General features: G+C 38.9%; 1 protein-coding gene across 1 annotated transcript in view; it reads left to right on the top strand.

Annotated features, from left to right (window-relative positions):
* Window positions 1-90: 90 nt before the first annotated feature.
* Window positions 91-24506, top strand: part of slc9a5 (solute carrier family 9 member A5) — a 35766-nt gene continuing 11350 nt past the window's right edge. The window contains exons 1-10 of the mRNA XM_065267706.1: window positions 91-523; window positions 5885-6187; window positions 8053-8216; window positions 11521-11599; window positions 12608-12785; window positions 13236-13456; window positions 13703-13905; window positions 16440-16529; window positions 17704-17774; window positions 17880-18006. Of these exons, the coding sequence (XP_065123778.1) occupies window positions 223-523; window positions 5885-6187; window positions 8053-8216; window positions 11521-11599; window positions 12608-12785; window positions 13236-13456; window positions 13703-13905; window positions 16440-16529; window positions 17704-17774; window positions 17880-18006 (1737 nt within the window). The 5' untranslated portion in view covers window positions 91-222. The remainder of the gene's footprint in view (window positions 524-5884; window positions 6188-8052; window positions 8217-11520; window positions 11600-12607; window positions 12786-13235; window positions 13457-13702; window positions 13906-16439; window positions 16530-17703; window positions 17775-17879; window positions 18007-24506) is intronic.

Below are 24506 nucleotides of genomic sequence, written 5' to 3' on the forward strand. Positions count from 1 at the left end.
ATTTAGGATGAGTGGTGGCTCTTTAATAAGAACCCACGGTCTCGTGCACAGTTGAATCACGTGTTCATCCGCCAGCTGCACCTTCGCGAATTACCGGCAAGTGGAGTATGTGGATGTTGAACACCGGTAACGGGGCGTCCCGCGAAGGGCTTGCCATCGCAAAGGAGTAGGCTATACCTTATTAAAAGAACCGGGGATGACCGACTACTGAATACGGGTAAAATGCTTTTCTTGAGTTTGCTCCTCTTGTTCCCGTCTGCCAGTGATGCAGTGACTGACCTTTCCGTGACGGAAGCATCGTTGGTGGTCAGCGCTTCACCTCCGGTTACATCTTCAGAAGAGTACGGGCAGCCCTGGATCGCGCTCGCCCGGTCTGCGGAGGAACCGGCGGCCACGATTACAGAGGACGGAGAGTCTTCTCATCACCACGGAGGTTACAATATACTGCAGTGGGAATGGAGCTACGTGCAGACACCGTACATCATAGCCAGCTGGCTTTTTGTTGCCAGTGTGGCGAAAATACGTAAGTTTAATCAAATGGTACTATTTTGCGCGTGTGTCGTTTTAGAAAAGGTGTCGAGCATCCTGTTGCTGCTGAGGTGATGCAATGGAAAGTATAGAAAGTGTGGTGAAAACCTCATACTGTATTACTGTAAGTGTGTTATGTATACGCATTTAGCAGACGCGCTTTAATTCGAGTAACTTAAATCTATATTTCTTTCAATAATCTTGTTCCATTGGATCGAACCTGTGTCCTTTGCGTTGCTAAAGCAATGTTGTGCCAACTGATCATTAAAAGCGGGCCTCTGTGGTATGCTTGACAGATGAAAACAGCGCGTAAAATCCGCAAGCCAGCTGCGCTTCCGCTGTGACCGACGCTGGTGGTTGCCACAGCAATAAAGCCACCATACGTTTCCTCAGAGACAAACGTGTGATACAATCAAACATACAGAGTAGAAGATAAGCAATCAAACAGTTTCAAAATAAGAGTAGTGTACGGTTTAGGTTAGTTGTGCAAATTTTTGGATGGTTTTTCATGCGTGTTGGGACAAATCGAAATTGTTTCAACCATCCGTGTGTCACCGTCACGAGACGTTGCTATGTACGTTAAGCTCACCGTGTTCCCGCCACTCCAGCTGCCCCCTAGTAAAGTTAATGATCCATTTTATTATAGTAAAAGTCTATGCGAAAGTCTCCGCGGACAGTAGCGCGTGCCTTTGACTCATCATCATCATCTTCCTCAGTCTCACACTCACTTTCTCAAACTTTAGTCGTGTTTTAGTGTCAAATATTTTCAATTTAATACAGTTTCAGGTTTATATGATATTAAATCACAAATCTGGAAATGAGACATGCTGTGTCTTCATGCACGAAAGGTCATGATAAGGTTTTGTAGGAATGAAACTCACAGACTAATTATAGAATAAAGGTTTGTCTGTTGAGGTTATGATTTTTAAATAAAACTAGCTGTGTATTTTTGGTGGGTAGATTGCTCAAGAAAACATGCTCACTCAGAATGCACTACCACATGTATTTGCATGTGTGGGTGTCTTTCAGGCCTCCCTCCAGCTTGTTTCTTTGGCAAACACAGTCATGCACTAATGTCTGATCATGTCTGATAGCTCAGTCATCTCTGCGATTCATTTAACAATGTAACAAACACCACCAAGATTCACTCTGAATGTTTGCCATCTGGATAACGATGCATTATCTGAAGCTCATTGGATTTCAGTGCAGTGTGCACAATAAAGTGTTGCATTCTGGGTAATGAATACAGCCGCCCCATGAGTACTTTAAAACTGTCCTTCAACTATTTATTAGCACTGCGGACTATGGTCACAGTTTTGTGTACACTGTGTCATTCCTTTCCCCCTAGACTGGAGTTTGGTGAAAAAAATAAATATATTTACATTTTACTACTAGCTAATTTTACAAACGGGTGTGCTTATGTAATGGATGACCCCTCTTGTCACTTTCATGCTTTCATTTCTCAGAGGATTGCATTCAAATAATAACACTCTTCTTTCACATTTAGAGAAACACATGCATTCATCACATTTGATTTTGTGACTTGGGCAGGTAATCCACACTTTAATTCCATGATTTACTGTTAATAAAGCTTATTATAATATAATAGCACTCCACTTTATATTAGTAATTAGATGTTCAAAGTGTTCTCTGTCTTTGAAATTGAAGAGCGCTGCATTAAAGCTCTTTTAATATGACTGTACAGTAATTGTAGACTGTTTTTAACAGCATATGGCACGCTGAAATTTTAATGCTTCAGATCCTGTGGTACGGTAATTATTGGGCAAAAGCGTAATAACATTTTAAATTTAAATTCACACTGTTGAAGGTCACATTTTCTCTGTCATACAGATAGGTTTGAGTGGGACACTGTTTCATAAATAAATGGAATGAATCTGCAACGTGCTCAAATCTTTTGCCCCTGAGTGTACTTTTGGTTTGTGCACTATACATCTAGGCACATGTCTCAAAATGTTTTGTTGTTGTTTGTATGTGCATGCACGCATGTGTTTATTCAGATGTCTCAATGTGCTTTTTTAGCACCACGTTTCAGTGTTTTTCTGTCCTTGTGTGTATGAGTCATGGCAGGCAGTGATTGTTATGGTCTTTGGCAGAGGTGTGCACTGTATTTTACCTCCTACGCAAAATCTCTCGGTGCATGGAGACATGAATAATTAGCACCGATGGTCTCTGATTATCCTTTAATGCGTTCTGCGTTAACATAAATGCTGAGTCCCAATTCGCCTACTTATACTACGACCTAAAAGTATGTCCTTTTTTTGTGAGGAAAAAGTACATACTTCTGAGTGTGTAGCAAGAGGATGCACGTTCTGGGACATGCTCGAAAACGTCATGCAACGTGAACGAAAACATGGTTGCCTAGTTACGCACACCACGCCTGTTAACAATATTTCATTCATTCTTATAACTTATGTCCAATATCATTTTATTTACTATTCCCATCTTTTTTGCTCACAATAGTTTTTTTTTCACAATACATTTTACAATGTGTTTTACCAAGTTGAAGAGTGAAGCAGGGCGAAGTCGTAGACACTAACGCAGGTCGTTTGTGAGGCGGCTGGTTGTGACGTTCATGTGCAATGTGTGTAACCAAAGCTACTTATTTTAAAGTCAGTATCAGTATCTTCATCGGACCCTACAAGATTAACACGGTACTTTTTTGGCACAACATCAACCGAATATTACGAGACAATAAAATATAACTTTAATTAGGGTTAAACATTTGAATTCTTACACTTAAAAGCTGAGGGCGCATCTCCGCTGCTGCATCCGGCTGCCATGTTTTACCACAAAGCTCCTCCCTCCCGCATGCAATGGGTTGTGGGCAATATAAGCCATTAGAGTGTGCATTGATCTGCACTTCGAATTCTAACCGAAAATAGTAGACCATCCGGGTGTCTTTAGGATACTCATTTCAACATACTACGATTTGGGACGTACTAATTGTAGTTTTGCATACTATTTAGGATGGATAGTATGCGAATTGGGACTCAGCCCTTAACAGTAATTCTTCAAAACGATCAATTAACCAAGATAGTTATGCGCTACATTTTATTTAAAGGAAAACACCACAGTTTTTCAATATTTTACTATGTTCTTACCTCAACTTAGATTAATTAATACATCTCTATCTTTTTTCAGCGTGTGCACTTTTAATCTTGGTATAGCGCTTCGTGAATGTGTTAGCATTTAGCCTAGCCCCATTCATTCCTATGGCTCCAAACAAAAGTTTTATTGTTTTGCCACCATACTTACTCGTGTAACTACTCATGTAACAGTCTTTAATTAGGGAAAACATTGAGGTGTTTGGTTGGCTTCTAAATTCATCCCTGTTTGGAGGCATAGGAATGAATGGGGCTAGGCTAAATGCCAACACATTTACGACGCGCTGTACAAAGATTAAAAGTGCATGCATTGAAAAAAAAGTAATGTATTCATTCGTCAAGTTGAGGTAAGAACATAGTAAAATATTGAAAAACGGTGGTGTTTTCTTTTAAGTAACATTTAGAACATGTGAAGAGCTCCGATGCAAATCCCTCTAAGTGCGTCTGACATGTTTTCTTGTAAATGTGCATTTTTATCAGGCTTTTATGTTCACGTTCAGAAATGTTCCTTTATTGGCAGTGAAAAGGTTATATTCAGAAAATGACAAATATATCAGTTTAGTCATTTTATTGATATTTAACAAATTTGACTGTCTTTACCGTAAAATCCTCAAAGTACAGCACATGCACAAATTTCCAATTCAAAAAGCCTTCAGCCATTTACTGTCATTTCTGAAAGAAGGTAAAAGGCTCAAAAATTTGATTGAATTGTAATATTATTGGTAAACCTATAAAAACTCTTTGTGCCCCATCATTCATCCAGTTCTTCTTCCATCCATCTCATTTTTGATAGAGATGGCATTTAGCGGTTCTGGTATCTGAGCTCTTTATGTAATGTAATATATGAATGAGGATACTTTATTGTATATTTCTAAAGAAAAAAGTACTTTCACTTTGTTACACTATAGACGGTTTCAGCAGCAACAACATAAGCAAACTTTTGGGACCAAACGTAGCTTCCGGTAGACTTCCACATAGAATCAATATCAACTGAGTCCTCTTATAGTAGTTTATATCTAATAACAAGCTAAATAAATGAATAAAAGTTAATTGCCTTAGTTCAGATATCATGCCTAATGCATAACAACTTTTACAATGAGCTAACATTATTGTGTAAAATGAATGTATACAGTATGAGCTACAGATCCTTGAATTCTTGCCTGGCTGCCAAACCTCTCCGCATAGCAGTGATCCATACCCACGTTTCCCTTAGTTTTTTGAAAAACCGAAACATTTTATTTTCGACAAGGTATTTGTTTCAGAGGTCAGTTTAGTCACTAGCCAGACTGATAAATAAGCACAGGCTGGAAGTTAACTTTGGTTCCAGGCACGTAACCGCGACAACAAGGTTTTTATGCATTAGGAATTTACCTTTGTACAACAGCAATCATGTTTTTGCTAGCATTTAAACCAGCTGTAAAGCAGATATCAATTCATGATGATTTAGTTCCAGCGCACATCCGATTTACAATGAGGTAGAACCAGGATGCTTTAACTGTGAGTATGATTGTTACCCCGCTAATAATGCATGACCTGGTCATTTGATACAGTGTAGTCTGACTGGTAACTGGTCTTTCTGCATTTTCTAGTGGTGGTATGATGCATTCTCTCTTGTGAGGTTTTATATGCATATTGGGTTTGTATGTAAACCTCCTTTCCTCTTGTTGCTGTGTGAAAATAATTTTTTTTGTGATACCGATACCGTAGTACGCTGCTGGCACGCTTGCCGTGTGATTTTGTGTGACATTTGCAACCATGGTGTGGAATTACAACACCCACAATTTACAAGCTTCTCTCTTTAAACAAGGCCGGTGGGCCGTCGTGTAAATTGAGCCATGAAATGTTTTGCTACCCATGCTGTTTGGGTTTATTGAGGTTAATGGGGTCTTTGGCATGTCTGCATGGTGCTGGAGTAAACTCACGGTTTGTAACAGATGGACATATTTTATGGATGGTAGCAATCTTTTACCGAAACTGCTTGCATTATACAGATCTCAATGTAAATATAGTTATTATTAAGCTGCATAAATTTAGCATGTGTTCCCAAAGTCTAAAATAGAAATGCAACTCAGGTCTTCTTTACTGGATGAACTTTTGTTAAAAGGGTGCAGCTGTACTGACATTTGAATAAAGCAGATTTATACTGTAATAAATAAACCTGATATTTCTCATGAAGTTATGCTGAGTCTTGCCATGTTTTCCTTCTTTTTTCTCTGCTCTGCAATCTTTAGTGTTCCACCTCTCCCAGCGCTTCACCACAGCTGTCCCAGAAAGCTGTATGCTGATTCTGCTGGGTTTGGTACTGGGTGCAGTGGTCCTCATTGCCAGCAAGAAGCAGCCGTATCAGCTGGAACCGGGCCTTTTTTTCCTCTTTCTCCTGCCGACTATAGTGGGGGATGCAGGGTATTTCATGCCAGCTCGGCTCCTCTTCGACAACCTGGGTGCCATTTTGATGTACGCTGTAGTGGGCACATTGTGGAATGCCTTCTGCACTGGATTCTGTCTCTATGGAATTAAGTTGGCTGGGGTCATAGGTGAGCTGTTACTGAATATTGGTTCCAAACCTTGAAACCACTACATTTTATAAACAGAATATTTATATAAAGGATGTAGTGCTTACTGCTCTAACATTCCTGCGCATATATTTGAACACCCTGCTACTTTGCAAGTTCTCCCACTTAGAAATCATGGAGGGGCCTGAAATTGTCATCATAGGTGCATGTCCACTGTGAGAGACATAATCTAAACAAAATCCAGAAATCACAATGTATGATTTTTTAACTATTTATTTGTATGAAACAGCTGCAAATAAGTATTTGAACACCTGTCTATCAGCTAGAATTCTGACCATCAAAGACCTGTTAGTCTGCCTTTAAAATGTCCCCCTCCACTACATTTATTATCCCAAATTAGATGCACCTGTTTGAGGTTGTTAGCTGCATAAAGACACCTGTCCACCCCATACAATCAGTAAGAATCCAACTACTAACATGGCCAAGACCAAAGAGCTGTCCAAAGACACTAGAGACAAAATTATACACCTCTACAAGATTGGAAAAGATAGAAAATTGAAGAAGCTAAACATGACTGTCAATCTCCCTCCGACTGGGGCTCCATGCAAGATCTCACCTCGTGGGGTCTCAATGATCCTAAGAAAGGTGAGAAATCAGCCCAGAACTACATGGGAGGAGCTGGTCAATGACCTGAAAAGAGCTGGGACCACCGTTTCCAAGGTTACTGTTGGTAATACACTAAGATGTCATGGTTTGAAATCATGCATGGCACAGAAGGTTCCCCTGCTTAAACCAGCACATGTCCAGGCCCGTCTTAAGTCTGCCAATGACCATTTGGATGATCCAGAGGAGTAATGGGAGAAAGTCATGTGGTCAGATGAGACCAAAATAGAACTTTTTGGTTATAATTCCACTAAACGTGTTTGGAGGAAGAAGAATGATGAGTACTATCCCAAGAACAACATCCCTACTGGGAAGCATGGGGGTGGTAGCATCATGCTTTAGGGGTGTTTTTCTGCACATGGGACAGGGCGACTGCACTATATTAAGGAGAGGATGACCGGGACAATGTACTGTGAGATTTTGGGGAACAACCTTCTTCCCTCGGTTAGAGCATTGAAGATGGGTCGAGGCGGGGTCTTCCAACATGACAATGACCCGAAGCACACAGCCAGGATAACCAAGGAAACGAACAAACTCTGTGTTTCTCAGTGACAGGCCAGAAACCTCATTGAGCTACAGAAGATCTGTGTGAAGGAGTGGGTGCAAACCTGGTGAAAAACTACAGGAAACGTTTGACCTCTGTAATTGCAAACAAAGGCTACTGTGCCAAATATTAACATTGATTTTCTCAGGTGTTCAAATACTTATTTCCAGCTGTATCATACAAATAAATAGTTAAAAAATCATACATTGTGATTTCTGGATTTTTTTTAGATTATGTCTCTCACAGTGGACATGCACCTACGATGACAATTTCAATGATTTCTGAGTGGGAGAACTTGCAAAATAGCAGGGTGTTCAAATACTTATTTTCCTCACTGTATATGATCCCTATAACATGGCATGGTGGTCTAAGACTTTTGCACAGTACTGTATATATAAGACTTGCCACAATATAATTAAATTTTTGTATGGCCAGGGGTGTGCATATCTTCAGTATATATTTCACTTTTTTTCCCATTTTGATCTGATTATGTGATTTTTATGTGACCTGAATCTGGTAAAGATTGATGATAACCTCACTTTCATCCAAAGCAACACTCTTTATAAGAATGGAAATTACTCCAGAATTTTACCCACTATGCCGCACCACCAGTGTTTTGTGAAAAACGAATAAGGAAGATTAATTCTTAACCGCAACTTGTTTTGTGCTGTGTGTGCAGATGAACAAGTTGAGGGAGGGTTGATGGAGTTTCTGTTGTTTGGAGCTCTGATTTCAGCTGTGGATCCTGTGGCTGTATTGGCTGTGTTTGAAGAAGTCCATGTGAATGAGACGCTCTTTATCATTGTTTTCGGCGAGTCACTGCTCAACGATGCTGTCACAGTGGTGAGTCACATAGGCCTTTATTGATAATCTTTTGTTGTTTTACTCTCATTTGTTTTGTTTAGGCCTTAAGGTTATTGCTAAGTTTGTAGTACTAACGGAGAATGTGAATCAAGCATGTGTTACATGACTAACACGCTACCAGCAGGTATGGGTGCTGCTTTAATACTGAAAGCAGGTCAGTGAATGAGTCATACACTGTAAAAAACAGTTAACTTAACTCAAACCATTTAAGTAAACTGGTTGCATTAGACCATTTAAGTTTTAAAACACATAAATTTAAGTACTGTGAACTTGAGTCATGTGCAATTATGCACTTATATTTAAGTTTTTATTTAAACTGGTTGCATTAGACCATTTAAGTTTTAAAACACATAAATTTAAGTACTGTGAACTTGAGTCATGTGCAATTATGCACTTATATTTAAGTAGTGTGAACTTAAATATAAGTTCATAACTGCATATGACTTAATTTGTTTAAGTTCACAGTACTCAAATGTATGTGTTTTAAAACTAATGCAACCGGTTTACTTAATGGTTTGAGTTGAGTTAACTTTTAGGTTTTACAGTGTAGGTGTCATTATTTAATAAATATTACTACAACTTACGGTTATTGGTTTTTTTGTTGTTCACATGTGACTTTAAAGCTTAAAGTAGAAGTCCTTGGATAATCAGTAGTGACTCTCTATCTTCCATTCTATGCATCTATGTTGTCATGGTAACCCTATACAGTCTGCTATAAAGCTGACATTGTTATGTTATAACGTGTATCCAGCAGTAATTTGGTTGCTCTGGCAAATCAGATCAATGGTAAATGATTTAAAGTCATTGCCACTGAATTATCCAAACCATTCCTCATTATTTCATGTCGTTTGTATTGTATATTACTACTCTGTGGATGGCTAAAATTGGGCCTAAACTGAATTAGTGTTAGTTATTTATACTGTATATTATTTGAGAAATTAGATTTGGTGCTCTATCAAGATATACTGTAGTTTTATTGATCACAAAAGCTATCCTAGCTAGAATGCTACTTGCTGAAACGACCTTGTTTATTAATCCCAGAATGTGCTCCATTATATGGTGGTACTTCTTCTGGTGAAAAAGTTAAAAAGCCTTTATTCACATATTGTGGCTAGTCACACAAAGACATTAAATGCAATAAAAGACTGCACACTAATGCATTTGGGGCCATTAGCCTTCCCTAGTGTGTGTGTACTGTAGTTTTATTGCTTGATTTATGGACTGTACCTGTATGTTCTCAAGAAGAAACCACAGAAATCATTACATGTTCATTGTAAAAACAAAACTGTTCAGGCATATTAGATGCGTAAGCACATTTTAAAGCTAGTTCTTGCATCTTGAAGATGTTGTCACACTTGGATTTTCACACTCCAATATGGAGCTCATTTATCAACTCTCTTACACAACAGACTTTTACCATAGCTTTTTTTACACAGATTAGATTAGCTGTAAAGTCACCATGGTCACATTTTTGGGATTTTTTTAGTCTTGGGCAGGTTCCCAGCAAGGTCCGGTGTAGAAGTGGCATACTGTGATTATGATTAACTATAGGCCTGGTACTGAAAGATCAAGCAGCAAAGAGGGCAGCTGCTAATATAAACAAGTAAATGAGATGATCAAGGTGAAATAAAGAGCTGTTTTCTCAATGTCTGTATTTTTAATACTAAGCAATTAAAACAGCTTCAATGTCCAGAAACTGCTGCAAAAAAATCCATAGACTTGTCTATCAAGCTAATCAATTTTTGGACACTCGCCTTTATTGGCTAATTAAACAACATACTGCACAAATGTCTTATTAACAAGACGAATAGGAAGTTTCATGATTAACAGTGTTTTTAAGAGACAGCTTCTTTTTTATGTCTTAATTATCAAAGCTAATGGAGATACCTGACAATACGCAGACTTATTTAATTTTGTGGACGAGAGTATCTTTTACAAAAGACAAGCTTGATATAACACAAGTTCAGTCACTGCAGAGGTACTTGTGTTTTTAATGAGGCCGCTGGTTCTGTTCATATCATTGAGCAGGTGTGTTATTTATTGCGATCAAGGGAACTTTTTCATGGACTCTTCATAAAATAACCCATTTTCTCTTTGGCAGCTGAGACACTATTAAAGGTGCATTGCGTAACTTTTTTAAATGGATCTCTTGACAGAAATGCAATATAATATAAATAACTATATTATCAATGGTGTGTAAAGAGCATACATAATGAACAGTATTGTCTTTATTACCTTAGAATAAGACGTATTTTACCTACATGGGTACCCAAACGTGGAAGTCGCTATGTTTTTGTAGTAGCCCTAAATGGTTCTATTTTGTCACTACATTGTCTCAGATTATTGCATGTTTGTCCTATGGCATCTACCATAAATTCACTATGCTTTTCAAATTGGAGGGGTGAGCTGTAGGGTGCATCCCAATTCATGGGCGTCGGCCTTCCAAAGCCATATTTAAAGGGCCGCAATGAAGGCTTTCCCAATTCGAAGGCTCCTTCACATACAAGCCTCGAAATGTGGCCTCTTTTTCCCCTGAAACCAAGTATCCATAGATGTATCCTTCCCAGCCTTGGCTATCCCACGATTCAATACGGGTATTTTTAAATAAACGTTCAAATCTGTAGTTAAATTAAAGCGTATATTTTGCAAATTAAAGGTCCTTGTGACTGTTTTACTATTATAAATGATGTTTTAGTGATGTGAATTAATAATATTGCTGCAATATTGTGCGTGTTGCCATTTGCTTTTGTATATTTTTAAGGTTGGTGAATTAAACATGCTGTTGGATAGTTTAATCTGCATCAATGTGTTATATTTTCTAAAATAAAATAAAAAATCTGGCTCCATATTTATTTTTAAAAGTCTGATAGGTCTCAGCTGTTGTGCTCCACTGACAAGTGGGCTGGAACAGAAAGTGGCGCTAGACCCCCCCGTAGGCTAGACCATGTCATTTCAGTCCGCTCCGTGGATTGGGATGCACCCTTTTACCAAGCTATTGGTTGCAGTTCATAATCTCACCACTAGATGCTGCTAAAAATCTACAGAGTGGACCTTTAACTCACCTGGAATTTTCACTTACAGAGAGTGGATCGGGAATTTTTCATCCCCTGTGCTAAGGAGCAGTATAATACTTTTTGGCTTTTGGTGTCATTTTCTTGCTGTTTCCAAGACATTAAGAAATTAAATATTTTATTTTTTATTTTTCAACACTGATCTATATGAAACAATGTTTAGGGTACCAATGAGAAGTAATCGTCTCATTATGAATTCTGTCTCTCAACAGGTCTTGTATAAAGTGTACATATCCTTTGTGGAAGTGGGACCAGGGAATGTTCAAACTGCAGATTATTTTAAAGGAATCGGTAAGGATAGGGCTTTATTGTTTATTTACTAGTATGTATGACTGTACACTGTTAAACATGGTTGGTTTTACTTAAAAAAGTAAGTTACCTGGTTACCATCAAAAGTTAATTTAGCTTAAAAATATTAGTTGACACTTTTTACATTTTAACTTTTTTTTAAACTAATATTTTAAGTGTAATTAATAATTTTAAAGGGGACATATAATGAAAATCATACTTTTTCCATGTTTAAGTGCTATAATTGGGTCCCCAGTGCTTCTATCAACCTAAAAAATGTGAAAAAGATCAACCCAGTAACTTAGTTTTGGTAAACCATTCTCTGCAATCATGTAAAGAAAAAATAGGTAATTGAAATTTGGCTCCTCTTGTGATGTCAGAAGGGGATAATACCGCCTCTTAATCCACAATATCCATCCATGGTGCTGTCATTTAGTGCAGAGATCAGCTCATTTGCATATTAAAGGACACACCACAAAATGCCATATTTTTGCTCACACCTACAAAGTGGCAGTTTTAACATGCTATTATAAATTATCTATGTGATATTTTGAGCTAAAACTTAACATATGTACTCTGGGGACACCAAAGATTATTTGACATATTAAAAAGTATTGTGAAATGTCCCCTTTGGGGCAAATAGGTGACTTACTTTTTTAAGTTAAAGGAACAGTATGTAAGAAATCTATCTCAATTAATCATAAAATGGCCCTGATATGTCAGACATTAAGAAATCATGTCAGACATTTTAAAAACTTATATCACTGACAACAGTGGTCTGGCCAGGATATTATCATTTAAAAAGTGAAGTTGCAGCCCTGAACTGATGTTTATGTTGTCATGTTGCTTATTGGCCACCAGTCGTGTGATTGCAGTACCAGTTTTAGCCACAAGTTTTGTTATTGCAGTACCAGTTTTGGCCACAATCCTACATACTGTTTCTTTAAACCAACATATCTTTTTTGTTATATTCTCAAAAATATTTCAATTTAAATGTCTTTTGTCTTCAAGCCTCATTCTTCATTGTCAGTATTGGAGGAACTTTGGTGGGTCTCATCTTTGCCGTCATTTTGGCCTTTATCACTCGTTTTACGAAGAAGGTTCGCATCATAGAGCCGCTCCTTATCTTCCTGTTGGTTTACCTGGCCTATCTGACTGCAGAGCTGTTTTCTCTTTCTGCCATTCTTTCGTAAGTATTGCCAGAAACATGGACAAATACACTGCTTCATGTTCTAAGAAAAATATTTGATTATTATATTTATTGGTTCTCCGTAACCCCCAAATACCTGGTAGAAATATGAAAAAAAGACAAACCACATCTTGGGTTTTAGGAGATTAGAATTCTGTACTTTCCATTGTTCTGCTGAATGAGTAATGCTTAATGACTCAGTAGTCCGCAATGTGCAAATCACACAACAGGTGCTGTCTACAGCCTTATCTTATCTATATGGATGAGTATATGATATGGAATGTAAATAGAGGGATATCCAGTGTTTATGTCTAAAAATAGAAATCCTTCATATGCTCAAACGTCATAAACAAATAGCATCTGTTAAAGCTCTGAACAACTATATATTTAGATTTGGTTTTATATTGTATGTATAAAAAAATCTATAATATCCATTTATATCCACTTCAGAATGACATTCTGTGGCATTGGCTGCAACAAGTATGTGGAAGCCAATATATCCCAGAAGTCCCGGACCACTGTAAAGTACACCATGAAAACCCTAACCAGCATTGCTGAGACAATCATCTTCATCTTTTTGGGCATCTCAGCTGTGGACACATCCAAATGGGCCTGGGACACTGGACTTGTTGTCAGCACACTTATATTTATCTTAGTCTTTCGGGCCATAGGTGAGAGAGAGCTCTATCTCATTCTGTTGTATTTCTATTCTAACTATGTTCGCAACATAATGATATTTGCTGGTACTTCGTTGTTATTAAAGTTACAAGCCATATAAAGCTCCATCTCGAAACTCTTGAGAAGTCTTTAATTAATCATTTCCCCAAACCATTGAAAAAAAGTCATTTCATTTGTTATGTAAATCCCAAATCTAATGGGCTCAGATTTAACTAATTCACGTTTCATTTCATGTGCAGGTGTTGTAGGACAGACTTGGTTCCTGAACTGGTTCAGACTCGCTCCCCTGGACAAGATTGATCAAGTGGTGATGTCATATGGTGGCCTGCGAGGTGCTGTGGCTTTTGCTCTGGTGGTACTTTTAGACAAAAAACACGTGAAGGCAAAAGATTACTTTGTGGCAACAACCATAGTAGTGGTTTTCTTCACTGTCATGTTTCAGGTAAGTCATCTTACAATTTAGCCATTTGCGTGTTTCAGCTTATCCATTTGTTTGTGTGCATATATGTTTTTCTTTTCCACTTTACCGTACCATTATGTTTTGATAAAGTGTTTAATATATTTTGTCTTTCATCAGGCTGTCTTTTTTATTATTATACAGTACATATAGAAGGTGTGTGTGTGTTTGTGTGAAAAGTGCAGGTAATTGCAAAGATGAAATTTCCCCACTGCTGCGTCAAATTGCTGTAATTTTCATTACTGTTCTGAAACATAGATGCTAATTATGATAAATAATTGAGTAATTTTGGAGGTCCTGTGTATGTGTGCATATGTGTGTATATGCCGTGTGTGGGTGTTCATGTTCTGCCCAGTGGCAGCACATTTAACTTATTGTACTCTCATCTGTTTCGAAAATCTCTAGCGCCTGTTTCTTTGTGTGTATTTGTGTATTCATCATGCCAGAAAATATCCGATTTCTGATCTCTAAATTGATCCGGATATCCTGACAACATTCGGCAATGAACTCATTTGTCCACATTACACATGCTGAGACAAATATGTATTGCTGTTTTTTTTCTATACCATGCACCAGTGTGATAAATATTGTGCTTTCGTCCCTTTTGTTCTCAAAAACAATATTACTTACATGGAAATCTATTAAAACGCCTTAAAATCTGTGTAATCTATTTTGACATGTCTTTAAGCTTTTATATGCAATGGGGAAGTGAGATCATCTGCATTTAGCAGACGCTTTTATCCAAAACGAAGATAACAATAAAGGGAGGCAATAGCACAAAAGGTGCTTTTACTAAGATACAAGTTGTCACTATTCCGAAACAATACCTGTTGAGAAAAAGAGAGTTTGTGTTTTTTTTTAATAAAAGATAGAAGAGATAGAAATGCGGTCAATATCTCTGTCAAATATTTTTTATTTATAAATTAGTTTTTAATTGTTTTATGAATGTTGCAAGAGATGTGGTTGAACGGATTGCAGTAGGCTGACCAGCAGGGAGAAGTGAAGGAAAATGAGCGGGAACGTGATTTAGTGCCCCTTTTATGAAGGGAACACAAGGTGCCGCTCATTTGCTGAATGTAGGGTTCTCGATGGGGTGTAGGAAAGTATGAAGGTGAGAAAGTATGCCGGTGCAGTCCCAGTAAAAGTTCTGTAAGTGAGTAGAAGTGCCTTATACCTGACATGCGCTTCAATCGGTAGCCAATGGAGAGAGATGAAGAGTGGCGTTACATGAGCACTTTTGGGCTCCTGGAAAATGATCCGGGCTGCTCCGTTCTGAACCAATAGGAGTGGTTTAATTATAGACCATACAGGAAGGCCAGCAAGAAGAACACTGCAATAGTCCAGTCTAGAGAATTCAAGGACCTGGATCAGAAGTTGTACAGCATGCTCCCTAAGGTCCCATGTTCATCATCAAAGACTACACAGTGGTTTCTGGCAGTTTTGGAAGGAGTAATGGTTGTCCCCTTTGGATAAATTGTGCTGTAGCGTGTGTTGTGCCAGAAATACAAGCAGCTCTGTCTTAGCGAGGTTCAACTAAAGAGGGTGTTTCTTCACTCAAGCCGGGATGTCTTCTTTGCAGGCTGTAATACGTGCTGCTACGGTGGGATCATGTGGGTGAAATGAGATCTGGGTGTCATCAGCATAACAGTGGTAGGAGAAGCCATGTGTCTGTATGACAGGTCCTAAGGATGTTGTTTAGATGGAGAAAAGGAGTGGACCAAGCACTGATCCCTGAGGGACCCCAGTGACCCTCTGGTGAGCTGTGGACATTGCACCTTTCCAAGACCCCCTGAAGGATCCAACGCAGAGATAAGATTTGAACCATAGGAGAAGGAGTACTTGTGATCCCTAGCGATGATAGGGTGGCAAGTAGGATCTGATGATTGACTGTGTCAAAGGCTGCCGATAGGTAAAGTAAAATCAGAACTGAGGATTTGGATTCTGCTTCCGTGACCGATAACAGTGCTGTTTCAGTAGAGAGGTTGCATTTGAAGCATGACTGCTTGTCATCAAGTAGGTCATTCCGAGATAAGGAAGATACCTGGTTAAAAACAGCTCTCTCAAGTGTTTTTCGGAATGAACGAAAGGAGTGAGACGGGTCTGTTACTGTCAGTGAGAGAGGTGTTCTGCAAGGCTTTTTTAAGCAATAGAGTGAGCACGGCCTGCTTGAAAGGGTGCTGTTGAGCAGGGAGGTGTTGATGATATGTGTGGATGCTGGTGTGAGCATGTCTAAATTGGCCAATGTAATAAATGGGGGGATTGGGTCAGGGGGTCATGAAGGTTATGCCTGAAATGAACTGGCTAAGCATTGAGGGCCACCAGGGGTCCCCAGATCCCATTTTGAAAACCGCTGTGCTAGACTCTCGTCCAGAGGCCACAGTGTTCAACAGAAGCAACAAGTGTTTAGTTGACCTGACCCGTTCTTTAATCAAGTCAGAAAGGTTTTACATGGACTTGGTGCTGTTCCTATAAATGTGAATCGTGGCATTTGTTGACATTTCCCTAATCTGTCTTCCCAGGGTTTAACCATCAAGCCTTTAGTGAAATGGTTGAAAGTGCCACGCAGCACAAACAGAAAACCCACCATTAACGAAGAGATCCACGAGCGTGTAAGTCAATATCATTCATTCTCTCTGTAAAATCTATCTGTCTGCCTGCAGTGAAAGGTGTGAGTGATGGTGTTGACCTTGCTGTCTGTGCAGATCTTGTGATCTGATGACTAAAGCGGCAGCATCACGACTGACATACTTACTCTTTTCTCTCACTACAATTAATTAATCATCAAAGCCCCTTTTTGCCTTTCTGTAAATAGGTGTGTGCACACACGACCCCTTGTCGTTTACCCCCATCCTCTTTCTAAAGGTTCTGTGCCCTCCTGCATCCACGCACTGGGACTCAGCATTACCTGCTGAGCAAACTAAAGCCAGAGCTAAAGATAGACTGCAGTGTCGATTAGATAATGGAAGCGTTAGATAAGAATATACCGAAGGAAAGGTTTGAAAAATTGCTCTCAGAAAAGCAAAAAGCAGAAATGTCATCTTTTCTCAGAATCAGACCAGCACTTTCCCAAAACTGATGATTCAGGCTTACATGGATCTAAAGGAAAGAAAATAAAGGCTAACGTGGTTTGAAAGTGGACGTTTTGGAAGACTCTTTTTTTAAATGTCAAATAAATCATTGGTGTCCCCAGAGTATGTATGTGAAGTTCTAGCTCAAAATATCATATAGATAATTTATTATAACTTGTTAAAATTGTCACTTTTGTAAGTGTGAGCAAAAATTTGCCGTTTTTGGGTGTCTCCTTTAAAATGCAAATGAGCTGATCTCTGCACTAAACGGCAGTGCTGTGGTTGGATGGTGCAGATTAAGGGGCAGCATTATCCCCATCTGACATCACAAGGGGAGCCAAATTTCAATGAGCTATTTTTTCACATGCTTGCAGAAAATGGTTTACCAAAACTAAGGTTCTGGGTTGATATTTTTTCACATTTTCTAGGTGAATAAAATCAATGAGGACCCATGTATAGCACTTAAACATGGGAAAAGTCAGATTTTCATGATATGTCCCCTTTAACACTACACTATTTTTGACAGTAGTGTTATGCGCTAGAGTTTGAACTGTGTAGTGCTGCTCAAAAAATGTCATATTTATATAACCAAAACCCTTTATACAAAACATTCACTGATTTATATGCATGTTTGCAAAGATCGAGATTATAAAAACTTATGAATATTAATAATGTACAGAATCACTACTGAGCTTGTTTGTCCTTCTGTCTTTAGGCCTTTGACCACATTCTGACAGCTGTTGAGGACATTGCTGGTCTGAATGGCTACCATCACTGGAGGGACAAGTAATACAAAATGATAACTGCATCCATTCATAATACTAATATGCGCATCTGTTTCATTGCTAAAATTATGCAAAACTCACATTGCTGCTGTTTTTGGTCTTTTAGGTGGGAGCAGTTTGACAAGAACTACTTGAGTAAGTTCCTGTTGAGAAAGTCTGTGTACCACAAGAGTGAGCTGTGGGAAGCCTATCAGAAAATCAACATCCGAGATGCCATCAGTGTCATTGATCAGGTATTATTTTCTTTAACATGAAGTTGAAGAAGAACACACCATGTTATCATCTAGTGCCAACAAAAGACGTTTCTGGATTATTATTGTGCTTCAAACTTTGACCTCAAGGTGGCGCCCACACTCAAATCTGTATAAAAACCTGCAGTAAAACTGTTTAAAACTGCTTTGGTTTTCAACAGCTTCTACTCTGTTAAGTGTCTGTTTCCTCATTCGGACTCATTCACACCTGTGGATTATAGCCATGAACAAGGATACCCTGAAAGCTTTTCTCAGACTCAAGAGAGTTGTTGAGGGATGCGGGAAGGATAATTTCCCCTTTGTTATTTAGCCTGACGCCAGGGTGTCTCTGCAAATACTGGCCCTTTGTAGGCACCTGATACAGGTCGACGGCATCATCAAAACCATCTACAAATACTCATCTGCAGAGATAGCATCATACATGGAGAGAGAAAGAAGAGGGGAGGGAATGTATAGACTCTATAGATTTTAAATCACATTTGGGAATCACAATTTCACAAAGCATTAATTAATGTGTATTTTAAATATGAAATATTTTACACTTATAAATTTGTAGTTGTAAAGTCCTTGTGGATATTTATTTTTATTTTTTGTGTGTGTAAAAGATATAAGTTTAAAGTTTCATCTCTCCATGTCAACTGCACAAAAACTGACAATGTTCAAACAATGTTTTCATGAACTTATTTACAATGTTTCCGAGATTTTTAAAACAGAGTGATCTTATCATACTTGATCACAATAGTTTTATTTAAAACCTTGTGGGAGCAATGCCAATGTTTTTCCATACAGGACTTGCCTCCCAGTGAGATAATTTCCTGTACCCTTGGGTTTTATAGATCTCAGCTTCCTGAGAGGAGTTATCAAGCTATTATTAGCACAAGACTGATTGGGAAACCTCTGATCTTTACTGTACCTCCTTCTCTCTCACCACCCAGTGAAAAAGCACATAATTACATGAACAGAACACAATTATATAACAGAAATTATAATAACTTGGAAAAGACTTTTTGTTAGCACATTACAGTAAGAACATCAAACATGAACAAATTAACAGACTATGACAAATACTTCCATAGCATTTATTAATCTTTTTAATGTCAGCATTACTTATACATTTTTTCTTTTTAATAAAAAATTATTTTGGTTAATGCACGATGAACTAAGATGAACAAACAATAATATTGGTATTAACAGAGAGAAATGTTAACTAGATATTAAAGTTTGAAGACAAACTTTATGTTGGCTTGAAAAAGCGTAGCCTGAACGTTTAAAACGGATTGACAGAAGTTTAGTTTAGTAGGCTATCTGGCAGTTAGTATGTTTAAGTATAAAGCTAACATGATTAGCATGAAGCTAGCATGAAGCTACCATGATTAGCATGAAGCTAGCATGATGTTAGCATGATTAGCATGAAGCTAGCATGATGCTAGCATGATTAGCATGAAGCTACCATGATGCTAGCATGAAGCTAGCATGATTAGCATGAAGCTAGCATGATGTTACCATGATTAGCATGAAGCTAGCATGATGCTAGCATGATTAGCATGAAGCTAGCATGATGCTAGCATGATTAGCATGAAGCTAACATGAAGCTAGCATGATTAGCATGTAGCTAGCATGATGTTAGCATGATTAGCATGTAGCTAGCATGAAGCTAGCATGATGCTAGCATGATTAGCATGAAGCTAGCATGATGCTAGCATGATTAGTATGAAGCTAGCATGATGCTAGCATGATTAGCATGAAGCTAGCATGATGCTAGCATGATTAGCATGAAGCTAGCATGATGCTAGCATGATGTTAGCATGATTAGCATGAAGCTAGCATGATGCTAGCATGATTAGCATGAAGCTAGCATGATTAGCATGAAGCTAGCATGATGCTAGCATGATTAGCATGTAGCTAGCATGAAGCTAGCATGATGCTAGCATGATTAGCATGAAGCTAGCATGATGCTAGCATGATTAGCATGATGCTAGCATGATTAGCATGAAGCTAGCATGATTAGCATGAAGCTAGCATGATGCTAGCATGATTAGCATGTAGCTAGCATGATGCTAGCATGATTAGCATGAAGCTAGCATGATGCTAGCATGATTAGCATGAAGCTAGCATGATTAGCATGAAGCTAGCATGATGTTAGCATGATTAGCATGAAGCTAGCATGATGTTAGCATGAAGCTAGCATGATGCTAGCATGATTAGCATGAAGCTAGCATGATGCTAGCATGATTAGCATGAAGCTAGCATGATGCTAGCATGAATAGCATGAAGCTAGCATGATTAGCATGAAGCTAGCATGATGCTAGCATGATTAGCATGTAGCTAGCATGATGGTAGCATGATTAGCATGAAGCTAGTATGATGCTAGCATGATTAGCATGAAGCTAGCATGATTAGCATGAAGCTAGCATGATGCTAGCATGATTAGCATGTAGCTAGCATGAATCTAGCATGAAGCTAGCATGATGCTAGCATGATTAGCATGAAGCTAGCATGATGCTAGCATGATTAGCATGAAGCTAGCATGATTAGCATGAAGCTAGCATGATGCTAGCATGATTAGCATGTAGCTAGCATGAAGCTAGCACGATTAGCATGAAGCTAGCATGATGCTAGCACGATTAGCATGAAGCTAGCATAAAGCTAGCATGATTAGCATGAAACTAGCATGATTCTAGCATGATTAGCATGAAGCTAGCATAATGCTAGCATGATTAGCATGAAGCTAGCATGATGCTAGCATGATTAGCATGAAGCTAGCATGAAACTAGCAAGATTAGCATGAAGCTAGCATGAAGCTAGCATGAGAATAGCATGATTAGCATGAAGCTAGCATGATTTAACGTGAAGCTAGCATGATTAGCATGATGCTAGCATGATTAGCATTAAGCTAGCACTATTTAGCGTGCAGCTAACAAGATTTAACATGAAGTTAGCATGATTTAGCATGAAGTTAGCAAGATTTATTATGAAATTAGCATAAAGCTAGCATGAAACTAGCATGAAGCTAGTATGACTTAGCATGGAGCTAGCATGAAGCTAACATGACCCAAAGACCCAACCCCCATGTCTCTATGATGTTCAGGTCCAGAGATATAAGGCTTTGTTTATTATGTTGCTAGGGTGCTCAAATTGGTTGCTAGGGGCGTGGTTTAATACCTCAGTAGGAATCCTAAGAGACTGATTGGATGCCTGAGTAAAATGAGCCCACCCCTATGTCTCTATGACACTCTGGTGTAAAGATATCCATCTGGGCTTTTTATAATGGTAGTCTATGGGAGATGTTGCTAGGGTACCCAAAATTGTTGCTAGGGGCGTGGCTTAATAGCTCTGGGGCGATCCTAAGAGACTGATTGGATGACTGAGTAAAATGAGCCCACCCCCATGTCTATACGACACTCTAAAGTGAAGATATTCCATCTGGGACGCTTTTACTCCCTTATATGGGCATGTTTCCTGCCCCATTATAAGTCAATGGGAAATTTTGGGGGCCTCTTACACCCCAGGGGTACAGCTTACACCTTAATGTGATGTATGTTCTTACAGAGCCTGTCAGCCTCCTTAAATGTGGTAAGCCACAAGTTTCTACAAGTTTCTCACTCGCAGCTATGGCCCGTCAAAGTTTGTCTCCATGTTAAGTAAATGGGAAATTTGGGGTGTTTGAGCGCCCCGTTTAGGAATTCGGAAGGTCCCATCAGTTAGAAAAGATATAGCACACTAAGTCAGACCAGTCTGAAGGTCCGTGGAAAATTTGGTGCATGTAGCTTGAAAGCTCTAGGACGAGTTAGTGTCCAAAATTTTGGGGTGCTAAGAAGAATAATAATAATAATAACTAGATATTAAAGTTTGAAGACAAACTTTATGTTGGCTTGAAAAAGCGTAGCCTGAACGTTTAAAACGGATTGACAGAAGTTTAGTTTAGTAGGCTATCTGGCAGTTAGTATGTTTAAGTATGAAGCTAACATGATTAGCATGAAGCTAGCATGAAGCTAACATGATTAGCATGAAGCTAGCATGATGCTAGCATGATTAGCATGAAGCTAGCATGATGCTAGCATGATTAGCATGAAGTTAGCATGATGCTAGCATGATTAGCATGAAGCTACCATGATGCTAGCATGATTAGCATGAAGCTACCATGATGCTAGCATGAAGCTAGCATGATTAGCATGAAGCTAGCATGATGCTAGCATGATTGGCATGATGCTAGCATGATTAGCATGAAGCTAGCATGATGCTAGCATGATTAGTATGTAGCTAGCATGAAGCTAGCATGATGTTAGCATGATTAGCATGAAGCTAGCATGATGCTAGCATGATTAGCATGAAGCTAGCATGATTAGCATGTAGCTAGCATGATGCTAGCATGATTAGCATGTAGCTAGCATGAAGCTAGCATGATTAGCATGAAGCTAGCATGATGCTAGCATGATTAGCATGAAGCTAGCATGATGCTAGCATGATTAGCATGAAGCTAGCATGATGCTAGCATGATTAGCATGTAGCTAGCATGAAGCTAGCATGATGCTAGCATGATTAGCATGAAGCTAGCATGATGCTAGCATGATTAGCATGAAGCTAGCATGATTAGCATGAAGCTAGCATGATGTTAGCATGATTAGCATGTAGCTAGCATGAAGCTAGCATGAAGCTAGCATGATTAGCATGAAGCTAGCATGATTAGCATGAAGCTAGCATGATGCTAGCATGATTAGCATGAAGCTAGCATGATGCTAGCATGATTAGCATGAAACTAGCATGATTCTAGCATGATTAGCATGAAGCTAGCATGATGCTAGCATGATTAGCATGAAGCTAGCATGAAACTAGCAAGATTAGCATGAAGCTAGCATGAAGCTAGCACGAGGCTTGCATGATTAACATGAAGTTAGCATGAGAATAGCATGATTAGCATGAAGCTAGCATGATTTAACGTGAAGCTAGCATGATTAGCATGATGCTAGCATGATTAGCATTAAGCTAGCACTATTTAGCGTGCAGCTAACAAGATTTAACATGAAGTTAGCATGATTTAGCATGAAGTTAGCAAGATTTATTATGAAATTAGCATAAAGCTAGCATGAAACTAGCATGAAGCTAGTATGACTTAGCATGGAGCTAGCATGAAGCTAACATGACCCAAAGACCCAACCCCCATGTCTCTAAGATGTTCAGATCCAGAGATATAAGGCTTTGTTTATTATGTTGCTAGGGTGCTCAAATTGGTTGCTAGGGGCGTGGTTTAATACCTCAGTAGGAATCCTAAGAGACTGATTGGATGCCTGAGTAAAATGAGCCCACCCCTATGTCTCTATGACACTCTGGTGTAAAGATATCCATCTGGGCTTTTTATAATGGTAGTCTATGGGAGATGTTGCTAGGGTACCCAAAATTGTTGCTAGGGGCGTGGCTAAATAGCTTTGGGGCGATCCTAAGAGACTGATTGGATGACTGAGTAAAATGAGCCCACCCCCATGTCTCTACGACACTCTAAAGTAAAGATATTCCATCTGGGACGCTTTTATTCCCTTATATGGGCATGTTTCCTGCCCCATTATAAGTCAATGGGAAATTTTGGGGGCCTCTTACACCCCAGGGGTATAGCTTACACCCCATTGTGATGTATGTTCTTACAGAGCCTGTCAGCCACCTTAAATGTGGTAAGCCACAAGTTTCTACAAGTTTCTCACTCACAGCTATGACCCGTCAAAGTTTGTCTCAATGTTAAGTCAATGGAAATTTTGGGGTGTTCGAGACCCCCGTTTAGGAATTCGGAAGGTCCCATCAGTTAGAAAAGATATAGCACACTAAGTCAGACCAGTCTGAAGGTCTGTGGAAAATTTGGTGCATGTAGCTTGAAAGCCCTAGGACGAGTTAGTGTCAGAAATTTTGGGGTAGAATAATAAGATATAAGTTTAATAGCAATAACAATATATTGGCTTTTTCAAAGCCAACATAATAAGTTTAAAAGCAATAACAATATGTTGGCTTTTTCAAGCCAACATAATAACTAGATAGGTACATTTCCTGAAGAAAATGTGAAGTGGTGCTTGCCGTGGCAAAATTCCCGGGACAATATATGATTATACTCCAACCCAAAAGTAAAATGGTCCAACCCCCGTGTCTCTACGATGTTCTGATGCGGAGATATAAGACTTTGTTTACTCTGTTGCTAGGGTACTGTATTTGGTTGCTAGGGAAAAAATTGGCATCCCATAATGATTTCACTCCGAGTCACGGGTCAAACGGTCCAACCCCCGTGTCTCTACGATGTTCTGATGCGGAGATATAAGGCTTTGTTTACTCTGTTGCTAGGGTACTGTATTTGGTTGCTAGGGAAAAAATTGGCATCCACTAGTGATTACACTCCGAGATACGAGTCAAACGGTCCAGCCCCCGTGTCTCTGCGATGTTCTGATGTGGAGATAAAAGGCTTTGTTTACTCTGTTGCTAGGGTAATGTATTTGGTTGCTAGGGAG

Source organism: Paramisgurnus dabryanus, chromosome 2 (genome assembly GCF_030506205.2).
Source record: "Paramisgurnus dabryanus chromosome 2, PD_genome_1.1, whole genome shotgun sequence".
Lineage (NCBI taxonomy): Eukaryota > Metazoa > Chordata > Actinopteri > Cypriniformes > Cobitidae > Paramisgurnus > Paramisgurnus dabryanus.